The sequence below is a fragment of the Triturus cristatus genome, chromosome 4_2 (genome assembly GCF_964204655.1).
Source record: "Triturus cristatus chromosome 4_2, aTriCri1.1, whole genome shotgun sequence".
NCBI classification, from domain to species: Eukaryota; Metazoa; Chordata; class Amphibia; order Caudata; family Salamandridae; genus Triturus; species Triturus cristatus.
In genome coordinates this window covers 116,989,705-117,008,511 of record NC_140586.1, presented here as the reverse complement: position 1 = coordinate 117,008,511, position 18,807 = coordinate 116,989,705, and the positions used below count along the sequence as shown (strand labels likewise).

Here is an 18,807-nt window from a genome sequence, read left to right as displayed (position 1 = left end):
TGTCCTGTACTTCTCAATAAACTTCCTGCACGAGAACCATTGAGTACTTCATTAATACTCAAAAGTTACCTCACTAAAACTGTAAGAATGGCCTGGACGAGGTATTGTTTAGTCTAAATGTCTATTGAATTTTGTAATAATCTGTGGTTGAGCTCTGCCCCAAAACAGGCTGACAGTGCTACCATGTGGTGGATTGGTAGAAATAAATGACGGTGCTTAAAATAGGTGCTGCTGAGCACCGAAAAACCCTGGCACAAATTAAGCACTGTAATTAATTAAACATCATAGTTCCAGGGCTTTAAATGGGTTGGTACTTTCAGGGGCGGAGTACCTGCACTTGCTTATTTGAGAGGGAGGGTACCTGTACTTCTTTCTCGGCAGAGGTGCAATTCTTAAAACTTGCAGGTTTCCCTCGGAAGGGCGCGGCGGGACTACGGATTCCACAGATGGTTTCTATAAAAGCTCATAAAAACCGGGTCACGACCGGAATAAAGACGTATTGCGCCACCTGCAAAGCCCTACAACAGAAGCTCCGGACGATCATAAACCGATCTCCCCAGGGTCACACAATGCGATACAGAGGAGGGGTCAGATTTTCTGGATCTACCGTCAGCAGCTCGATCCCTAAATCACACGGCTTCTTAATTGAATATGAATGTGGACACCTAAAAAGCCAAAAAGCGAAAGTGCTCGTGAAAAAAACTCATGAGGCAAGCGGCAGGCTTAAGGGAAATCACCAGACGCCCGTCAGCTTCTGCTTCGAGGGGCGGTGGGGGCGAGGGAGGGGCCGGGGGGATCTGTAGGCGGAACATCAGTAACGTCGGGCCTTCTAGGGAACGGTAGAGGAGTTGCCCGGGTCCTGTCCTAGAGCGGTCAGGGGTGTGTAACGGGGTCCCGTTACTGACAGGACCGCAGACTCATCCGCGCTGCTGGACAAAGCCAAGGACCATGGGGTTCTCCCTCGGACTGGTGTGCGTATTGGCATGTGCCAGTATCCTCCCTCGAGGGGTAGCTGCTGGTGAGTACTCTGTATGCGATGGAGGGGGAGGAAGCGGAGGGCTAGTGGAGAAGGGGGCGGAGTGTGACGGATGGTGATCACTGAAAGTGGTAGGTCATGATTCATGATACTTGTCACGGGTTCATGTCATTTTTTTAATTCAAACTTTGCCTTCGGTGAACTGTATAGGCAGGGCCAGTAGAATTTTGAGGCGGGGGAGAGGGCCTCAAGTATGCGACATGGTTGACTCAATTATGTGGCAAGAAAAGGCAAATTATGAGCCATAATATGATCACGTTTTGCTATAGTATTACTTTATTATTTTGACATTTTTACTCATGGTAACGCTGTCTGGGCAAAGATTGCATCTCATTTGTGCCTGTTTAACAACCAAATGCAGCAGTAAACTTCTGAAAGATGACTAGTGAACTTTTGTGAGAGGCCTTCCACCGCGCAGGAACTCACGTTGCCACATTTGTAGTAAATTTTGATCTGCTTGAGTTAGATTTTTTTGGTTAAAATCTGCAGATTATATTGAAGATTATGGATTATATGGCAAATGCTGCAAATCCATAAGTAAGTGGAAAAGCCTGCAGAATCACATAATTGCAGTTGCCCTTACTATGTGCTAACAAAAATTTCAGTGTGCCAATGCCAAAGATTTGTCATGGGAACCCCCTTATGCCAAGAATCATATAGAATACTTCAGAACCAGAATGTTTCCATTGATACCGTCCATAAATAATAAGTGCCCACATATGTTAACAATGATCTCCAGTATGTCACAGCTAGTAGTTTCCTAAAGTCTGCTTTGCCAAGCAAGACCTCCCACCCTCAATATCCCTTGGTTGCCAAGTATTACCTCCAGTATGCCAGCACCAGCATTTTGCCCTAGAGGTCCTCTGTATGCCAATAATTACTGCCTTTGTGCCAGGGCCTGTGTTTTTAAATCGTTGCCCTTTCTATATGCCAGCAGTTCCCTCCAATATGCCAGTGGCAGCAAGTAGCCTTGTTTGTCTCCTAATTCAAGAATTATCTTGAGTATGCCGTGGTCAGCAGCAGATTCACAGGCATAAGACAATTACACGCTCACTCGTTTACACTAACTCTCACTCTTACTCTCTTCCTCATTCTTACTCTCTCCCCCACTCACTCAAACTCACACTGTCACACTTACTCATTTTGACTCATACTCACTTCCACTCACTGTCACTCTCATACAAATGTATCCACTCACTCACACTCTCAGATTCTCTCACTCACAAACACACTTACACACACTCACTATTTCCCAGTTACTGGCCCTCACTCACAACTACTGGTGTGCATGGCGCTCTGATTTAAACTCCTGAGGTATAGGTGCTTGGCTCTAATAAATAGGTTTCAGGCCTCTGGGCCCTGGTGCAGCTGCGCCTTCTGCACTATTTCTAGCTACACCCTTGACTCACTCCTTCACTCATTCTAACTCACACACACTCCTTTACTCACTCTCTCGCCCTCTCTTTCAATTATTCATACTCTCACTTTATCTCATTGGTTCTCACTCGCTTTCACTGTCATTGACACTCGCAAACACACTAGGCTAACAGCTATGCGAGATTCAGTCGCAAACACACATTCACTCGCACATGTGCAGGGAAGCAACACTGGATTTTGGATTTTTTTTAGGTACATGGCAGTACCAGGGCAGAATCCTGCACTGGACATTGGAAGCAGCAAGATATCATTCTCAATGGGGAGCCATACAGAACAGCTGGGCTAGGTTTATAAATGGGAAGACCCCCCTCAATCCCTCTCTCAGCATCTTGCTAGGACTGGAAACACTTAATTTTTATCAATGATATTATATCAATACATTTCTTTAGCTATTGTTCTCTCCATACTCCATTTACCAGCACATAGCATTTTATGTTATTCGAAGAATAGACTGTTAGTATAACTGACGACTGTTTTGCTGACATGGGAGGTTACCCCATGTCCAAGCTCTCGAACACATAGAATGTTGACTTTGTATTCAGTGGTACTTCATGGTCCAACTCTCAGTAAATATGATTTCTTTTGAAATGCTTGGATGGTGATATAGCCTGAAATACAACCCGTGTTTGGAATGGTTAGCTCTAATAATATACCATAAAAGAAGACGAGACAGTGCTGGGTATCCATCCTGCCCCAATGCACTGTATGTTTGGAAAAAAATATGGTTCAGAGGTGGCCCTAAGGGTCCATATATATAGTTAGTGCTCCCCAAGGGAGACACTATCATGGAAATCTTTTACAATGACAAATAATCACGTTGGGAGTATCTAATAATGTACAGGGGCAAAACTGTCTTGTAAAGGAAGGTATTTATTACCGAAACACAGTTGAAAATACCTAAATAATATTCAGGTGCTCACATATAAGTGAAAAAAGCGTGAAGTGACAAAGTGAGGGGGAATTAAAATCTTGACATCGCATTGGCAACAAGAAATGGAACTCCACACAATGCATAACACGGGGAGTCTTTCTTCTGGACTGGACTATATGTTGTAAATAGTGGATTTTAAAACACAATGGGTTAGTAAATAGTTTCCGACATGATTGGATGTAATACATCTTAAATGGGTTTTGGAGTTCTCCTTCAAGAAAATTTAACAGAATCAATGGCAAATATTCTGTTTTAATACACATTGAGGCAGTAGGCCTAATACAGTGTTGAATGTCAGGTGCCAGTTTATGGGACAACCCTTAGCACATAGCACACTATGCCATTTACAAGATCCTAACAGGACATAAAAAATAACTTTTACAAGATAATTGAGCGTTCTTCCCTCCAATACAAATTTTGGTAAATTGGTAGCAAATCATCCACTTTATGCACATTTCCTCAGCTATGTTTCTGCTCATACTCTATTTACCAGCACTGTGTTACATGGAGAAAAGGTTGTTAATATAGCAGACAACATTGACGTGATATTTGAGCACTCTCCCCTAAGACAAAATCTTGGAAAACTGGTAGCAAATAGTACAGTTTAAGCAGTGAACAACCTTATTATTTTTGCAAAAATATTCATGGACACAAATATCATATCAAAAATAGCATGATGGCAAGAATATCATGGGAAAAAATATTGCAGGTAAAAAAATATTTTTTTAAGTGTTTGTTGTCTTTTTAAATATACACTCAAATCTGAACATGCGGGCTCACATACAAGATGCCAGCTGAAGCGCTAATCTACATCTTCTAAGAAAACGAAAAAAACTAAAATCCTTCATACCACCTGGAGACATAAAAACAGTGGTTCAATCGCTAGTGCTCTCAAGACTGGATTATGGGAATGCCACACTCATAGGTCTACCTAAAGCCATCCTAGCCTCTATCAAAGCGACAATAAATAGAGCAGCAAGACTCTTTCCTGGCACATATCGCTACAATCGCATCTCTCCATCACTCAGAGCTCTCAACTGGCTCCCAGTTGAAGCCAGGATCCAACTGAAGGTGGCGTGCATAACACAAAAAGCCCTTCACAATTCTGGCCCTAAATGCATAGCAAATAGGATCAAGCTATCACGTAGCGGACGGGATTCTAGAAGTGCTAAATCCCTCATACTTGAACGACCCAGATTCAAAAAAGGAAATCCCACAGTCGCACTTTCATTGTCTGTGCCCAAAAATGTGGAAATCCCCATCACCCTCAACAAGAGCAATTACCTCACTCAAGCTTTTCAAGAAGGAAGTCAAAATCGTACTAATAGAAAGGCATGTTGCATAAAAGATTTATTTTGAAACTTTTATCTTCCCCTATTTGATACTGTATCTTACTGTGTTTTACTTTGCTTGTCGAATTCTACGTACAATGTATCCTAAATTATTCTCTCTGCACTTCAACCCTCACCAGCTCTCTCCCTGTACAGTGCTCTGATACCGTGATGGTCATGTTCACTTTTTATAAAACACAATAAATAAATAAAAATAAAATAAATAGTTGTATGGAATATTGTATTGGAATTATTGTATTACTTTTTGTGTTACTATTTCAATGTTAATTATGTGCAATTATTTTTAGTTTAGTTTATTTTATGTTTGCTTTGGTAATATGCTTAAATACTTTTTTGATTTTATATTAATATAATTACTTATTGGTGGATTGTTGGGTTTATCGATGAGGAAGATGGGAAGTTTCTTCAATATATATTTTCTAATTCTTTATAGGTATTTTATTTATTTTATACATTTTAATTGGCTAATTTGATTATTAGTTATGTCAATTATTTTGTTTTAAAATTATTTGTTAGATATTTTGTGAAAACTATGGTAGTTAATTGTTTTAACTGTTAACTGGTTAGAATACTGATTGTATAAATTATTTGTTTTAAATAATATTTATATTCATTAAATATATACAATTTTAGTATTTTTTATATAATAATGTTATAGTATTATTATATTTGTATTTATTGGGTACTGTAATTTTTCCTAGTAATATGTTCTATTGCTTTCGTTGGTTTTTGGGATTTTAGGGTTGTAGAGTAGAAGTAATTTTAGTATATATTTGTATATGATTTTTACTTGATAAATACTTTTTAATCTTATTTTTTATAATCTTTCTTTTTAACATTGTAAACACTTTTTAAGTATTTATTTGACTATACAATGTTAACACACACCCACAGGACTCCATCAGCCCGGATAAATACCCAACTGTGTATCAAGACTATCAAGAGCATGAAGAACGACGGGGCTCCTGGGCCAAACGGGATTCCAGCATCACTTTTAACCCCGCTCTTCAATTACACCTTCTCGACAGCTATAACCCCTATAACCCCTGAGTCCCAGGGGAGTTCCATATTGGTCCCCATTTTTAAAAAAGGGGATCGCCTAAAGCCATTGAATTATAGGCTCATTGCCCTGCTTGATCTGGAAGCCAAGGCATATGCCCGTCTACTATTGAAAGATCTGGAGAAGTGGGTCGAAGAGAGAAGTATAATACCCTTGTACCAGACTGGCTTTAGGTCACACTCATCAACCATGGACCACGTTCTGGCGCTAGCGCACCTATCGGCCCAGGCAACCCTGAAGAACCATCCTCCACTCTTTTGCTGTTTCGTGGATTACAGCACAACCTTCAAGAAAAAGATTGTGGTGGAAGCTAGAAAACTGGGGCATTCCCTCAAATCTTTTGAAGGCAATAAGATCATTATATGAAGACACCTGGGTGCGGGTCAAAACCAGTGCCTGCACAGTTTCCCCCAAAATAATCATGGAGAACGGGTTACAGCAAGGATGTGTGCTGGCCCCAATCCTCTTTAATTTATACACTGCGGATTTAGAGGAAGCCCTAAAAGGAGCCAGTCTAGTAGCCCCAAGATTAGGAAATGTGAATCTGCCGGTGCTACAATACGCCGATGATACAGCCATAATGGACCACACGAATGTGAGCCTACAAAGAGCCCTAAACGCATTAAACCGCTTTAATATCATCAATAACCTGACAGGAAAGACCAAGGTCATAATTTTTGGGTCCTACCATCTGAAGAAGAAAGCACAGTGGGAAAATGGGAAATGTGCAAATTAACTCGGTGGCCTCATACAACTATCTATGGGTCTGGCTGACAGAATGGGCCAAGGCGAATGTACATTTAAAACAGGAGAGCTCCAAGGCCAGCAAGGTTATACATTAATTAAAACAACTAAGCCATCATCTGATCAGTCCGTCTGCCAGTCCAATTCTGACAGTTTTAAGAGCGAAGCTTCATCCAGCAATCAGCTACGGTCACCTTGCCTTCCCTGGGTTACTGGATGCTCTCCTTAATTCAGCCCAAGTCAAGGCATACAAGTCAGTGCTATACATACCGAGGTCAGCAAGAAAAACAAGGCTAAGACTGGAGCTAGGCTTGGCGAGGCCAGACCTGATATGCCAGGGGGAGATCATAAAGTTATACTTAAGGATACTAAGGGCACCGGTTAACTCCTTAAAACATTATTTGAGATCTATCTTTGAGGGGCTAGGCTCGGCCTGGCACACTAGCCTAGGAAATGCAATCAAAACATTGAAGATCGAGGAAGAAAGCATACCGCGACTGGACATCCCCTTAAACGCTTGGAAGAGTGCTATCAACAAACAAGTGCGCAAAATCTCCTTTGATCTCAACCTCAAATCTCGCTGTTGAAGCTTTCATTTAGATCTGTTGAACAATTCCTACATGGCAGGAAAAGGACAACCCTACTTATGCGAGGCTCTTACTACATAGGCCCAAAGCAAAATCCTTTTCATGAGGCTGATCACATTAGGGATTGCGGAATTCAACCCTGCATGGGCCCGAAGGGGGGAATCCATAAACTGTAGACTGTGCTCCTACAAGAGGGAATCCTGCTTGCATATTCTAATTTCCAACCCAAACCTTAACAACGATTGCCGGCGACTATTGCGCCCGATCTGTATCAACAAGGGTATAAAGTCTTGTAGCGAAGCATCAGCTTTGTGTTTGTCAACCACTAACACAACGGCTCTAGTGAGACTGGCGAAATTTATCCATCAAATCAGGATTGCCCTAAAAGCCGCCAACGAATGTAGTAAAACACTGGCAAAGAGCACTGCAAACTCTGGGGAAGAAAGCTGATGGGGTTTTTTAATGACGCATTGTTGACAGTGCTCTTCTAGCATGCCCTCCAAGAGAGTGCCACTCCACGATAGCCATCCAGTGCGCCATAGTATGCAGTTCAGAGCTTTGTAACGCAGTACATTTTTAGGGCTTAAAGGGAGCATCACGAACATGTGCAAGGCCCCATGATAATGACCATAAATTCTGGTGAAGGCCGACCATGCGGGAACTGGGGAGGGGTGTTACAGTTTACTCATCACAAACTGAAGTTTTGTATCACTGTTTTAGCTTTTATATGCTGATTGTTTTTACTGTAATGATTTTAATTAATTGTACAGTTAATAAAATATACACTATATGTGTGTGTGCATGTGTGTATAAATATGCTAGATTCCGTTGTCTTCCCCGGATTCCTCCTACAAACGGGCACGGACCACCAAATGAGTGCATAAATTATTTTATTGAGATGCAGCCATTACGTGTTTTGGCTCAGACGAGCCTTGATCACATGACAAATGCTGCGGCTTCAGCCTTTTCTTTTTCTATTTTTTATATATATATTTTTATATATATCTACATTTTATGTTTGGTTTTCAATATTTGCATTTATTTAAAATAGGAATAGTAATCGGACCCTGCCGAAGTCCAACACTTTCCCAACTGTTGCTTTACATTGCAGTGGTAGTAGTAAATCTGACCCCAGGAATAGTAAATCTGACCCCTCCAAAGTCCAACAGGTTGGAGTGGGAATAGTAAATCTGACCCATCAAGATTTCAACTCTTTCCCTACCGTTGCATAGGTTGGAGTTGGAATAGTGGATAAGACCTCTCCAATGTCTAAATTGATTCAGTATGAATTTTTCTTCACTTGTTTATTTGTTGACATTTATTTTATGTGATTTAATTTTAAACGTTATTTTAATTTCATTTTGGTTGTACATTTTTATTTTCTGTGAGTAATATTGTTTTTAATTTAAATCATTTTATTGAATAGGTTAATTGTTTTATGACTTTCAATATAAATAGTGTTTCTTAATTACTGTTAGTTGTTTTATTTTATTTATGTTTATTTAGTAATTTTATTTATTCTTATATTATGTTTATTATTATTTTTAGATATATCTCAAAGTATATACTTTTGTTTTGTATTACCAAGTTATAAAATGTATTAATGTAGTGTGTTTGTGTTTATATGTGCATATATATATATATGGGGTGCCACAGGGCTCATCATTGAGCCCTACCCTTTTCAATATATATGTTGCCCCCCGGGCACGTATGATCAAAACTCATCGGTTTGAATTAGTATCATACGCAGATGATACCCAGATTATTGTATCAATTTCGAGAAACAATCCTAAAACAGCTCAGAATTTTCAGGAGTGCATGAGATGTGTCAGTGACTGTAAGGCCGAGAACTGTCTCAAATTAAACTCAAATAAACCTGAGGTTCTACTCTTTGGGAAAGACACATCTTTCTGGTCCTCAGAGTGGTGGCCAACAGAGCTGGGGACTCTCCCAACACCAGTCACTAAGGCAAAAAATTCATAGACACTTCCCTCTCCCTCTGTCACCATGTAAACAAACTTACTGCATCCATCTATTACACTTTAAAAATCTTGAAGAAAATTCTGTCATTCATACTGGCGGGACTGCAGAAAACAGTGGGGGCAGCCTTAGTGCTGTCTAAACTCGACTATTGCAATGGATTGCTGGTTGGAGCAAATCAATCAGTAATAATAAAACTGCAGGTTCTTCAGAATTCCACCGCCAGATTGCTCTTCGGTCTGTCCAAATATGCATCTGCCAAACAAGCCTTAAACACCTTGCACTGGCTGCCGATTGAGAAGCGAATTAGGTTTAAGGCATTGTGGATTGCATTTAAGGCCTTACAGAACTCGGGTCCCACTTACCAAATTAAACGATTCCAATGGCATATACCGGCTCGCCCACTCCGCTCAGCCTCTTTGAAGCTGGTGAGGGTACCATCTTCCCGCCTTCAGAGAGGGGGTGATAAAAGCTTTTTGAATATCACTACTAGATGGTGGAACAAGCTTAAAAAAATTCCACAGATTTTCTGTCTTTTAGAAAGGGACTGAAGACATGGCTCTACACTGTAATTTGGTAAGCACTGGTTCCTACATCACGCAGTTGCTCTGTGGGCTACCTCCTCAAGCGCCTAGATGCCCCCGGGTAGTAGTGCGCTATATAAATATATAAATGAATAAAATAAATAGAAGAGGGAAAAAGGTTTGCCTTTATATAGCGCTTGTTACCCCTGCAGGGGTGCATACATGGGCACTAGAACATCCCAGGGAGAAATACAGCTCCCTCCCACGAGGTTAGGACTGGAGCTGTGCTTCCGTAGAGCAGCAGACACTTTAAACATGCCTATTTCAAAGTGGAATACTCTGCTAAAACTGTTCCCATTGATTTCAGGCTGAAAATGAATGATTATTTGTAAAATAAAGTGCTGCAAAAACGCAGCTAAATTTCAATATTTGTGCCGCTAAATTTCCATATTTATGCCGCTAAATTTGCTAATCCATGCCGCAATATCCTGGGGGGTTTGATTAATAATTTAAGTGCAAATGTTACAGTGATGTTGCAATGAGTCATAGAAGATGTCATGAGTGATGTAATCTATGTGGAGTATTTAGCAGTGCATGGCAAGGGTGTGAGTTATAGTTACCTTAAGGCACAAGTCATTGTTACTTGAAATAACTATAACTGGTGAATTTCTGTGGTTTTTAGAGTTGAAAACATTACGTTGTTACTGAACATTTTAGCTAACTATAACGTCACTTTACCTTTTTCTTCAGGGAATTTCTAGAATTTTTTTTAAGTAAAGGAGTATTTTCTTACCATACGTAAACCCAACTCTTGCCGCACACGGCCTGTGGCCAGCCCCTGCATGCAGCCAACCCCATGCTGAGCAGTAGGGTAGGCAGCTGATCCCACACTGTTTGGCCACAGGGCCTGGCCATGCAGCTCTCCTCCCCTGATCTTTATCAGGCTCCAGGTACCCCATGCCCCCTGGCTGAGTAATTAATAAAAGGAGGGTACGCCCCCTCCCTGAGCCTATTTGGGGCCCTGGGGGCCCATTCCTTAGGGCCTTATTTATTTTAAAGGGGAGGGGGGGCCATGTGGCCCCAATCCCACACCTTATTAGTCCTTGGGGATCCCATCCCACAGGGCCTTTTTTTAGGTCGAGCCTAGAGCCAGCGGACATGCGCTGCTCTGCGAGACTTACTGTAGAGGAGTAGGAAATAGAAGCCCGCCCACTCTCTGCCCATATCTGCCATTGGGTTGTGTCATTGTCCGTCCTAAATGCTGGCTCCTGATTCGTCAATAGGCTTGTTAGTCCCTCCTTAGTACCGCCTCTGCTTCATTTGTCACCTCCCATTTTGACGGGCCCCTTTACTTTGTTTGTTACATGGTAGGTGTTATTTAGACTGTGAGCACTATTTTCTTTAATGAGGTTCTCCTACTGCAGGCACAACATGCTTTGGTGCTTTCTTTACTCCCCCCTCCCTCCCGTTGTTATGCCTTATACCCCCCGCCCTCCCTCCCGTTGTCCATGCCTTCTCCCCTTCCCCGCCCTGCCATTGTCCGTAACTCCCCCATCCGCCCTCCCGTTGTCCGTGCCTTCTCGCCCTCCCCCTGTCCGCCCTCCCTCCCATTGTCTGTGGCTTCTCCCCTCCCCCTACTGCCCTCCCTCCCGTTGTCCGTGCCTTCTCCCCTCCCCCTGCCCTCCCTCCCTTTGTTTGAGATGTCTACTATTTGAAATGCTATAGGTCTCGCTTAAATGCAAGACCTATTGCATTGCAAATGCTTGTTTATGAATGGGTAGGGGGGTTCCTTGGCCCTCCTCCTGAGCCTCATTAGGCCATGGGGACCCCATCCACCAGGGCCACTACTTCACATAAAGTGGAGGAGGGCCTCGTGGCACCATTCCCCGAGCATTATCAGCCCCGGGGACACCATCCTCTGGGATCCGCATTACTTAAAGGTGGGTGCACTTGTGCCCACCCAGGGCACCCACCATACACTCGTGGAGTACTGCGGGGGGAGCCCCAAGGCCTCACAGCCCCAGCCAGCTCCCCACATGCAGCTATTAATGCTGCTCCCTCTGGTCGGGAGCAATCTGTTAATCTGTTTCCCTGCCACATCAGTGTGGGCAGGGAAACAGATCTCAAGTCTGCTCCCAGCCAGAGGGAACATTTTTAAAGCTACCCTCGGCTGGGAGCAGACTTTGTGTTTGCTCCCATGTAGCTGGAGATTAAAAAATGCTCCTGTCATGCAGGAGCAACCACAGGTTTCCCTGCCCATGCCGGTGCAGGCAGGGAAACTGCTGTGTCCTAGGAGTAGGGTCCCCAGGACACAACATATGAGCTGGCCCCAGAGGATTGGGTCCCCAGGTCCTATAATGGCTCGGGGAGGGGAGCCATGTGGACCCTATCCCCTCTTTGGCATATTGCTGCCACAAGGGTGGGCTCCCTGGAGGCTATAATCGCTCAAGGAGGGGTGCAGCGTGGCCTCCCTTCCTGTTTGTAATGGGTTAGGGCCCCGGGGGATGGGTTCACCAGGGCCACTTTGAGGCCCGGAGAGTGGGGGCACCACATGGCACCCCTCTCCTTTAATTTATGTTTTTGCCCAGTGGAGCGGGGCCCGATGGCCAAATTAGGCGGTCCTGCCGCCGCACCGCCAAACTCGTATTCAGCCCCTTAGTGTTATCCCTTCCAAGCACTATCCCTCCTGCTAATTTATCCTTCACACTCCCACACCCTAAACCATTGCTAAATACATGACATGTCTTACCCTGATGGCCTATGTCATTATCAGAATCCCAGCTCACCTTCCAACTATCCCTCCTGCACCCTCTCCTGTTAAAAATAACTATTAAGAAGGAAGATTATGAGAAGTCTGCCATAAGACACTGTGAAGCGGGTGGGCAGCCTCCCGAGGGCTTTTTTGTTTTTCCCTAATATCATTTGAACATTTTACCTTTTTTGTAAGTCTCTGCCATCTCCATTCTTCTCACAATGAACTGTCATATCGAAATGTACCGCCTTCCCTCTCCTGATCCCTTCCCTCAATACTTCTGAATTTCCTTCCTTCCCCTCCTGTTGACCTAATGCCTATGGCAGCTACGCATAACACACTATTGCCCTGCCCAGAGAGCTACCAACTCTTTCTGAAGTCCTGCTCTATCCATAAGGCTTCTTCCTCATTCCCTCATTTCTTGTGCCTCCTCTTGCTGTCTGCTTGGCTCTCTTTTTAAATGTTCCCCTTCCTCAGTGTTTTGAGGAGGTATTATGGTGGGACAAGGAGGAATACAAATAAGCAACAGTCTAAAGTTCCCATGTGCTACAATTGTAAGTCAACATTTTCTTTACTTTATTACAATATGATTTCTTGCACTCTCATTGTGTTGCTGAGTGTCTTTCGCTATGTCTCTCTCTCTGTCTTCATCTCTCTCTCGTATTTTCTCTGTCTGTCTCTCGCTAATGCCCTGGGTTGCTCTGTGCATAGCGACAGTGTGAAAAACTAAGGAGCCACTGATGAAAAAGTGATTAAGAGTACATAGGCACTACTGCACTTCTCCCCTTCATTATCATCCAACAATCCTTCCTCTTTGTTTATTCTCTGTCACACAGCAAGGGTTTTTAGCAGTACAAATGTCTCAAAACTGCATCAAGTTTGACTACACTTTACATGAACATATAATCTTAACCTGTAGCCCGCAGCCTGTCACCTCTAGGCTTCCAAGAATCTACACTTCTTGAATTGTAGAGAGGGTATACCTGCACTGTTCAGCAGATCAGAAATACTTCCACATGTAGAGTACTGCTTCCCAGCAGGAAGTATGTATTCTGTCGTGAGCACCCTGTTTTCTGACTTTAATGCAATCTCTGTCTTTGTCACCTTTTGACACAAAGACCCATATCTAGTCTCCAGCTTTAATCAAAACAAGCTTGAATGCTACCCTGTGTCTGTCTGAGGCAAATGTCAATAAAGTTGTAACTTTTCCCATCACTTCTATTAAGAGCTCTCATTAGACATGGCTACCTGCTAATGTGTGAATAGAACCTATGTCTTAGGCTGATGTGTAGTTCCTCTCATATTTAAAGATGAAGTTGTAGAGGAAAGTAGATGTGCTGAGCTCACATATTGTGAAGTTGTGTATTTTTGTGTATTAAGTTGTAATTGTTGAAATGGGTTTGAGGGACACCCTGACTTCAAGTTGTTATTCAGCAGGATCTGCAGAAGTCTAAAGGTTAAAAAACTGATCTGCATGGCCCACCGATATGGATAGTAAAAAATGAAAAAATCAGACCCATCAATTTTTGGAAAAGTACTTTAAATGTAACCAAGACATATCAATTGCATGGATGTGCAGTGCAAGAATAAAGTTGTCATCCGTGAGTAGCTGAAATAATGTGGTCTATTACCAGTGCAAAATCTGTACCTTTAGTAACTATCCTGTCAAGGTGAATTGTTATGTTATCATCATATGTATAGTGCATTCTGCCGTTAGTGAGCCACGGAAGTGCATCTTTAATCTGGGTACCCTTTTTGTACAGTTTCCAAGATGTGTCTTCCACGGAATGCAAATCACTTTACATCTGCTGCTTAATTACCTTCACTTGCTCATTCCTACGGTTGTGCAGGCCTGACTCGAACAACTTGGCATCCTCTGTCCTCAATGTGACCGAAACCCATAACAATCTCCTTCCTGGGGGACTATAACATCTGGTTTGAGTAGCTAAAACCCTCTAAAAAAAAGAGCCTGCCTATCAAACCTAGGCACTCTCAACTTCTTAAAGTTGTCTCCAGACCAACAGCCTTAGATGGACATACATTTGACGTAATGTTTTTTTCCACAGGATTCTTCAAAAGTCATTGGAAATCTTCCAGTCATCTTGGGGAACAAACACCTATTTTAATTTGATTTTTACCTGTCTATCAGTACAAGGTCAGCAGCTACAAGGCCTTCTACAAGCATTGGAAAAAGTTCAAATTCATCTCATTCACCTCTTACCTCACCGCGTCCTATTAATACACATAATAGAACTGAAGGCGGTTTAAGGGCTTTAACTGACTTACACCACACAAGACCTCACTTCAACTAACTTACACCACACAAGACCTAATCATACTCAAACCATGATTGAAGATATTCTGGTACAGCACAAATGAAAAGAAATTGAAGGCAGAAACAGAACCTTGGAGCATCAATAAAACAAGACAAATTACTGCAACAGGAAGCTCCTCTTCCATTGTCACATAAATATCTACATATGGGAAATCAAAGAAAGCAAAAAGGTTACTACTCCTATTGGCACTTCAAAGTATAATGCCTATAGGAGGATTTGTGCAGGGTATTTTCATAATTCAAAAACCCAGCCTACACTCCTTCCAGGATCACACTACACTTAGCCCTTTGAGATGTGCTTGCAGACCATTTTGTCATGAAACTAAATCCCCTGAAGCAATATCTCAGAGGTGTCCCTGCAACCTCTATCCTCAAACTCCAAGGCATAAGCCAATGTCTTCTGTAAGACAATACATTATGGCAGCCTGCCAGCTACTCCCTCAAACAATTCAAGGAATTAATCAAGTCCAGCATTCCATCTGGCTTCCCTTTGGATAATGTTAACCTCTAGCTTCCAAGGAGTTTCAACTCTCCACTATCAATGCCATCTAAGCCAGAATCTTCATCAACAACTTGCTAAACTCAGCCATCTTCTCTAATGACCGAAATACTTCTTACATAAAGCCAGTCATAACGAAGATCCTTAACTAGGTTGATTCAGCCGGCTGCCACCCAATCTCAGACAAGCAATGCAGACTAATTAAAAGGGTTGCATTGACTCAAATCCCCAACTTCCTGTAAGGAAATAACACACTCCCCAACTTTCAAACTGGTTACAATCAGGGCAGAGCACATCGGAAAGCAATATAATTGTCATACACCCCATCCGGACCTGTCTGCAACATTTGATGCAGCCCATTTCTGTACAGTACTGCCAAGGCTAGAAGATCTTGGCCTACAAGGATCCATCCTAGACTAACTCTCTTCCTACCTCTTACCAAATTTTAAAGCATCGTCTTGCTCCCATTATTCGCATCAATTTCATTTCACATTACTGTTAAGGTGTCACAAGGTTCTATAAATATCTCCATTCTTCTTCAACATGTACCCCTGCCCATTACCAGAACTAAGTTCTTCAGTTTAACCTGTTACAGCTAAAGGGGCAGCACACAGGTCATTTTCTTGTGGATCAAATTGACTAAGACTGCTCCGGCCTAGGCCACTGCCTCTAAGCCATTGAACAGTGGGTGCTAACCAACCACTTAAAAGTGACTCATCCAAAGTTGAGATCCTCACATTAGGAAAGTACCTACTCAGAAGACTGCAAAGAATGCAGCGGCAAGATAATTACTCCACTTATGCCTTTTGTAACCAATTTACTCCCGCTCCTCAAACATTTCAATGGATACTCATAACCAGAAACTCTTTCTTCAAAGCAATGTCATTGTCCACTGAGGAATCCAAATGAAACTTTAGCAATATACAGAGACTAAAACTTGCCATCACACTGGCCCTTTACTGACTCCTTCCGGCTAAGAAGATGCACATTGGCAGAACATCTTTCTTTATTTCAGCAAAAAATATTCTGAAACTAACTCTTGGCAAAGATAAGAAACAACTAAGACGCCACAGCATTCAGTAAGTTAGTTAAGAACTGGTTGTCCCTTAGAGATGGCACTCTTAAACCAAAACATTGCCAGACAGGGCCGGACTGGCCATAGTGGGCATCGGGCCTTTCCCCGGGAGGCTGGAAGGGTGGGGGCTAGTTTTGCAGTAGTGGTGCTGATTTTGTTACTGGAGGACGGTTTTGCTATGCTGGTGCAATATCAGTCCCCAGTAACAAAGGCAGCAGTGTTTCACACTTGCAAGTCCCACTATCCCTCCCCTCCCTTGCCGGACAAAATTGCAAGGGCGGCTTTGGGTTCCCAGTCCTGTCCTTGGTTGAAGACTGTTGCAACCGCACATACTAGAGCCTGTCACCCACATATAGATGGTAGACAGCAGCATATGAGAATGAATATCTCCCTCCTCTTGCTTACACTTCAAGCTTACATGTATATCCAATATCCCAGCAATAAGGTCATCACACCCACAACAAAACCGCTCCCATTTATGCCACATAATAAATCCAGACATCAAACAAGCACAACAATGGTGTGAATAAGTGAAAGTGGCTATATTTGTCACTCATCCTTGTTATGGCTCAGGCGTAGCTACAATTACATATGTGCCACATTGTGGGAAAGTAGGATCTGCTTCTATGGTTACCCCCACTTTTTGCCTGGTGCTAAGCTGTTATTGACTGGTCTGACTGGGAATCTGCTAATCAGGGCACCAGTCTATCTGCTTTATCCCTAAATTGTTATGTTCAGTACTTAGGTACATCCCAGATTGGCTACTGAGGTACCCTTATAAACCCCTAATATATGGTACTAAGGTACCCAGGGCATAGGTACCCCCCAGATGTCCCCCATGGGCTGAAGCATGCCTTATGCAACCTATGGGAGACCATTCAAAATGGAACTACAGGCCTGCCATTGCAGCCTGTGTAAGCTGGTGCTAGCACCGCTTACTAAAGATAAAGGTTTCCTATATCTAGGGTCACTGCACTTAAAACCTATGTCACCTCTATAGAAGGCCTTTACAATCCTGAAGGCAGGGTGCTTGGTTCAATGCGAGAGGGAGCCCCTGCATGAGCAGGACACCCCTACAGCCTATGGAGTACATTCTCTCAGGTTGTCAGTGAAGTAGCTATATACCATATAGAGGGACACTGTGTAATTACACGATGACCATCTCGAAACTTGCTGCAACGAATCCTATTATCTTTGGTATCAAGCATGTTGGAATCATACCCCCACACCAAGCACTGGAAGAGCCCTCCGTTAGGCTCTCCATGCCTCCGATACCATTCTTCCAGACCCGGACAGCACAAAATGGTTGCTGCTGACCAGAGACACGATTCTTCCCTCCTGCTGCTGAGTCAAGCTCGATCAGGGGAAGGCAGAACAATAGCCATCCTGTCGCAGGGAGGTGTGACCACCTCCCAGACAGGATTTAGTGTTTTGGGGCAGGGTAGGTGCGCTTGCCAGTGCCACTCAGTCTGCATGAGAGGCACATTTGGTGTCCCCATGCATAGTCCAGTTCAAACCAGTCCTGGGAGGCGTTGGCTCCCACTCTTGCACAAAACTGGACAAAGGACATGGTAGTAACCTACCCACTGTCCGGATCCCCCCCTCCAAATCGTCCCAAGCCTCTCCTGAGGGTACTTAAGGGCTTACCTATGGGTGGGTCCCTAGATTCATTGTGGGATAAGATTCAGATCAGACACCACTTCTTCTTCTACTGTCTGGGCACTCTGGACTGCGCTGGACTTTGTTTGGGCTCGACTTAGTCTCCCTTCCAGTCTGCTGCATCGTCTGTTCCTCTGCACCATACAGGAATCTTCCAAGGCCTGGGGGCATCAAAGACACCTGAATGAATCTCCCTTGGATTGAACTAGTCACTCCCCTGCATTTTCAGACACCGCAACTAAGCCGACTGGTCTGCTGATCCTGAGCTCCGCCGGACTCTGAAAGGTTCTGCAACACAGGTGATGGTTTTCCACAGCTCCTGAGGTCTGCCCTGCCCTCTCACCAAGTTTTAGGCCAGTATCCCTCGTGGGGGTTAAAATAACCAAACCCCTGTGCACCTTGTCAACTTGCAGTTGCAAAGGCTTTTTGGCTTCCTTCCAAGAAGATCTTCGGGCTCCAAGTAGCCCCAAACTCGAGTATCTCCTGTGATCAGAATCTTCAGCCACACCACATCGTGTGCATCGTGGCCTGGATTTTTTGGTGAGCTTCTTGAGGTACTCTCGCGACTCCAGTGCCTCTGGCCTGTGGATCCATTTGAGGGTCACCTTTGCTTCTCTTGGGCTTCCCTAATTGCTCGGGCCTGCCCTGACTCCCTTGCTTGTGGTGAGTCTCCTGGATCTTGCTGGTCACGACCTTGCTCCTTCTTCAGCTCCTGCGTTTGTTGCAGCATGAAAGACAGATAAAAGACATTTCTCCTTCTTCTTGTGAAGTACTTGACAAGTCGTTGTTTGCATTTGCCAAGGTTTGTGGTGCTCCTGCCGGACACCGACCCTTCA

General features: G+C 43.4%; 1 protein-coding gene across 1 annotated transcript in view; it reads left to right on the top strand.

Moving 5' to 3' along the window:
* The first annotated feature begins 799 nt into the window (after window positions 1–799).
* The window catches only part of LOC146833122 (intercellular adhesion molecule 2-like), a 51,359-nt gene continuing 33,351 nt past the window's right edge, over window positions 800–18,807 (top strand). The window contains exon 1 of the mRNA XM_085600746.1: window positions 800–1,018. Within this exon, the coding sequence (XP_085456872.1) occupies window positions 949–1,018 (70 nt within the window). The 5' untranslated portion in view covers window positions 800–948. The remainder of the gene's footprint in view (window positions 1,019–18,807) is intronic.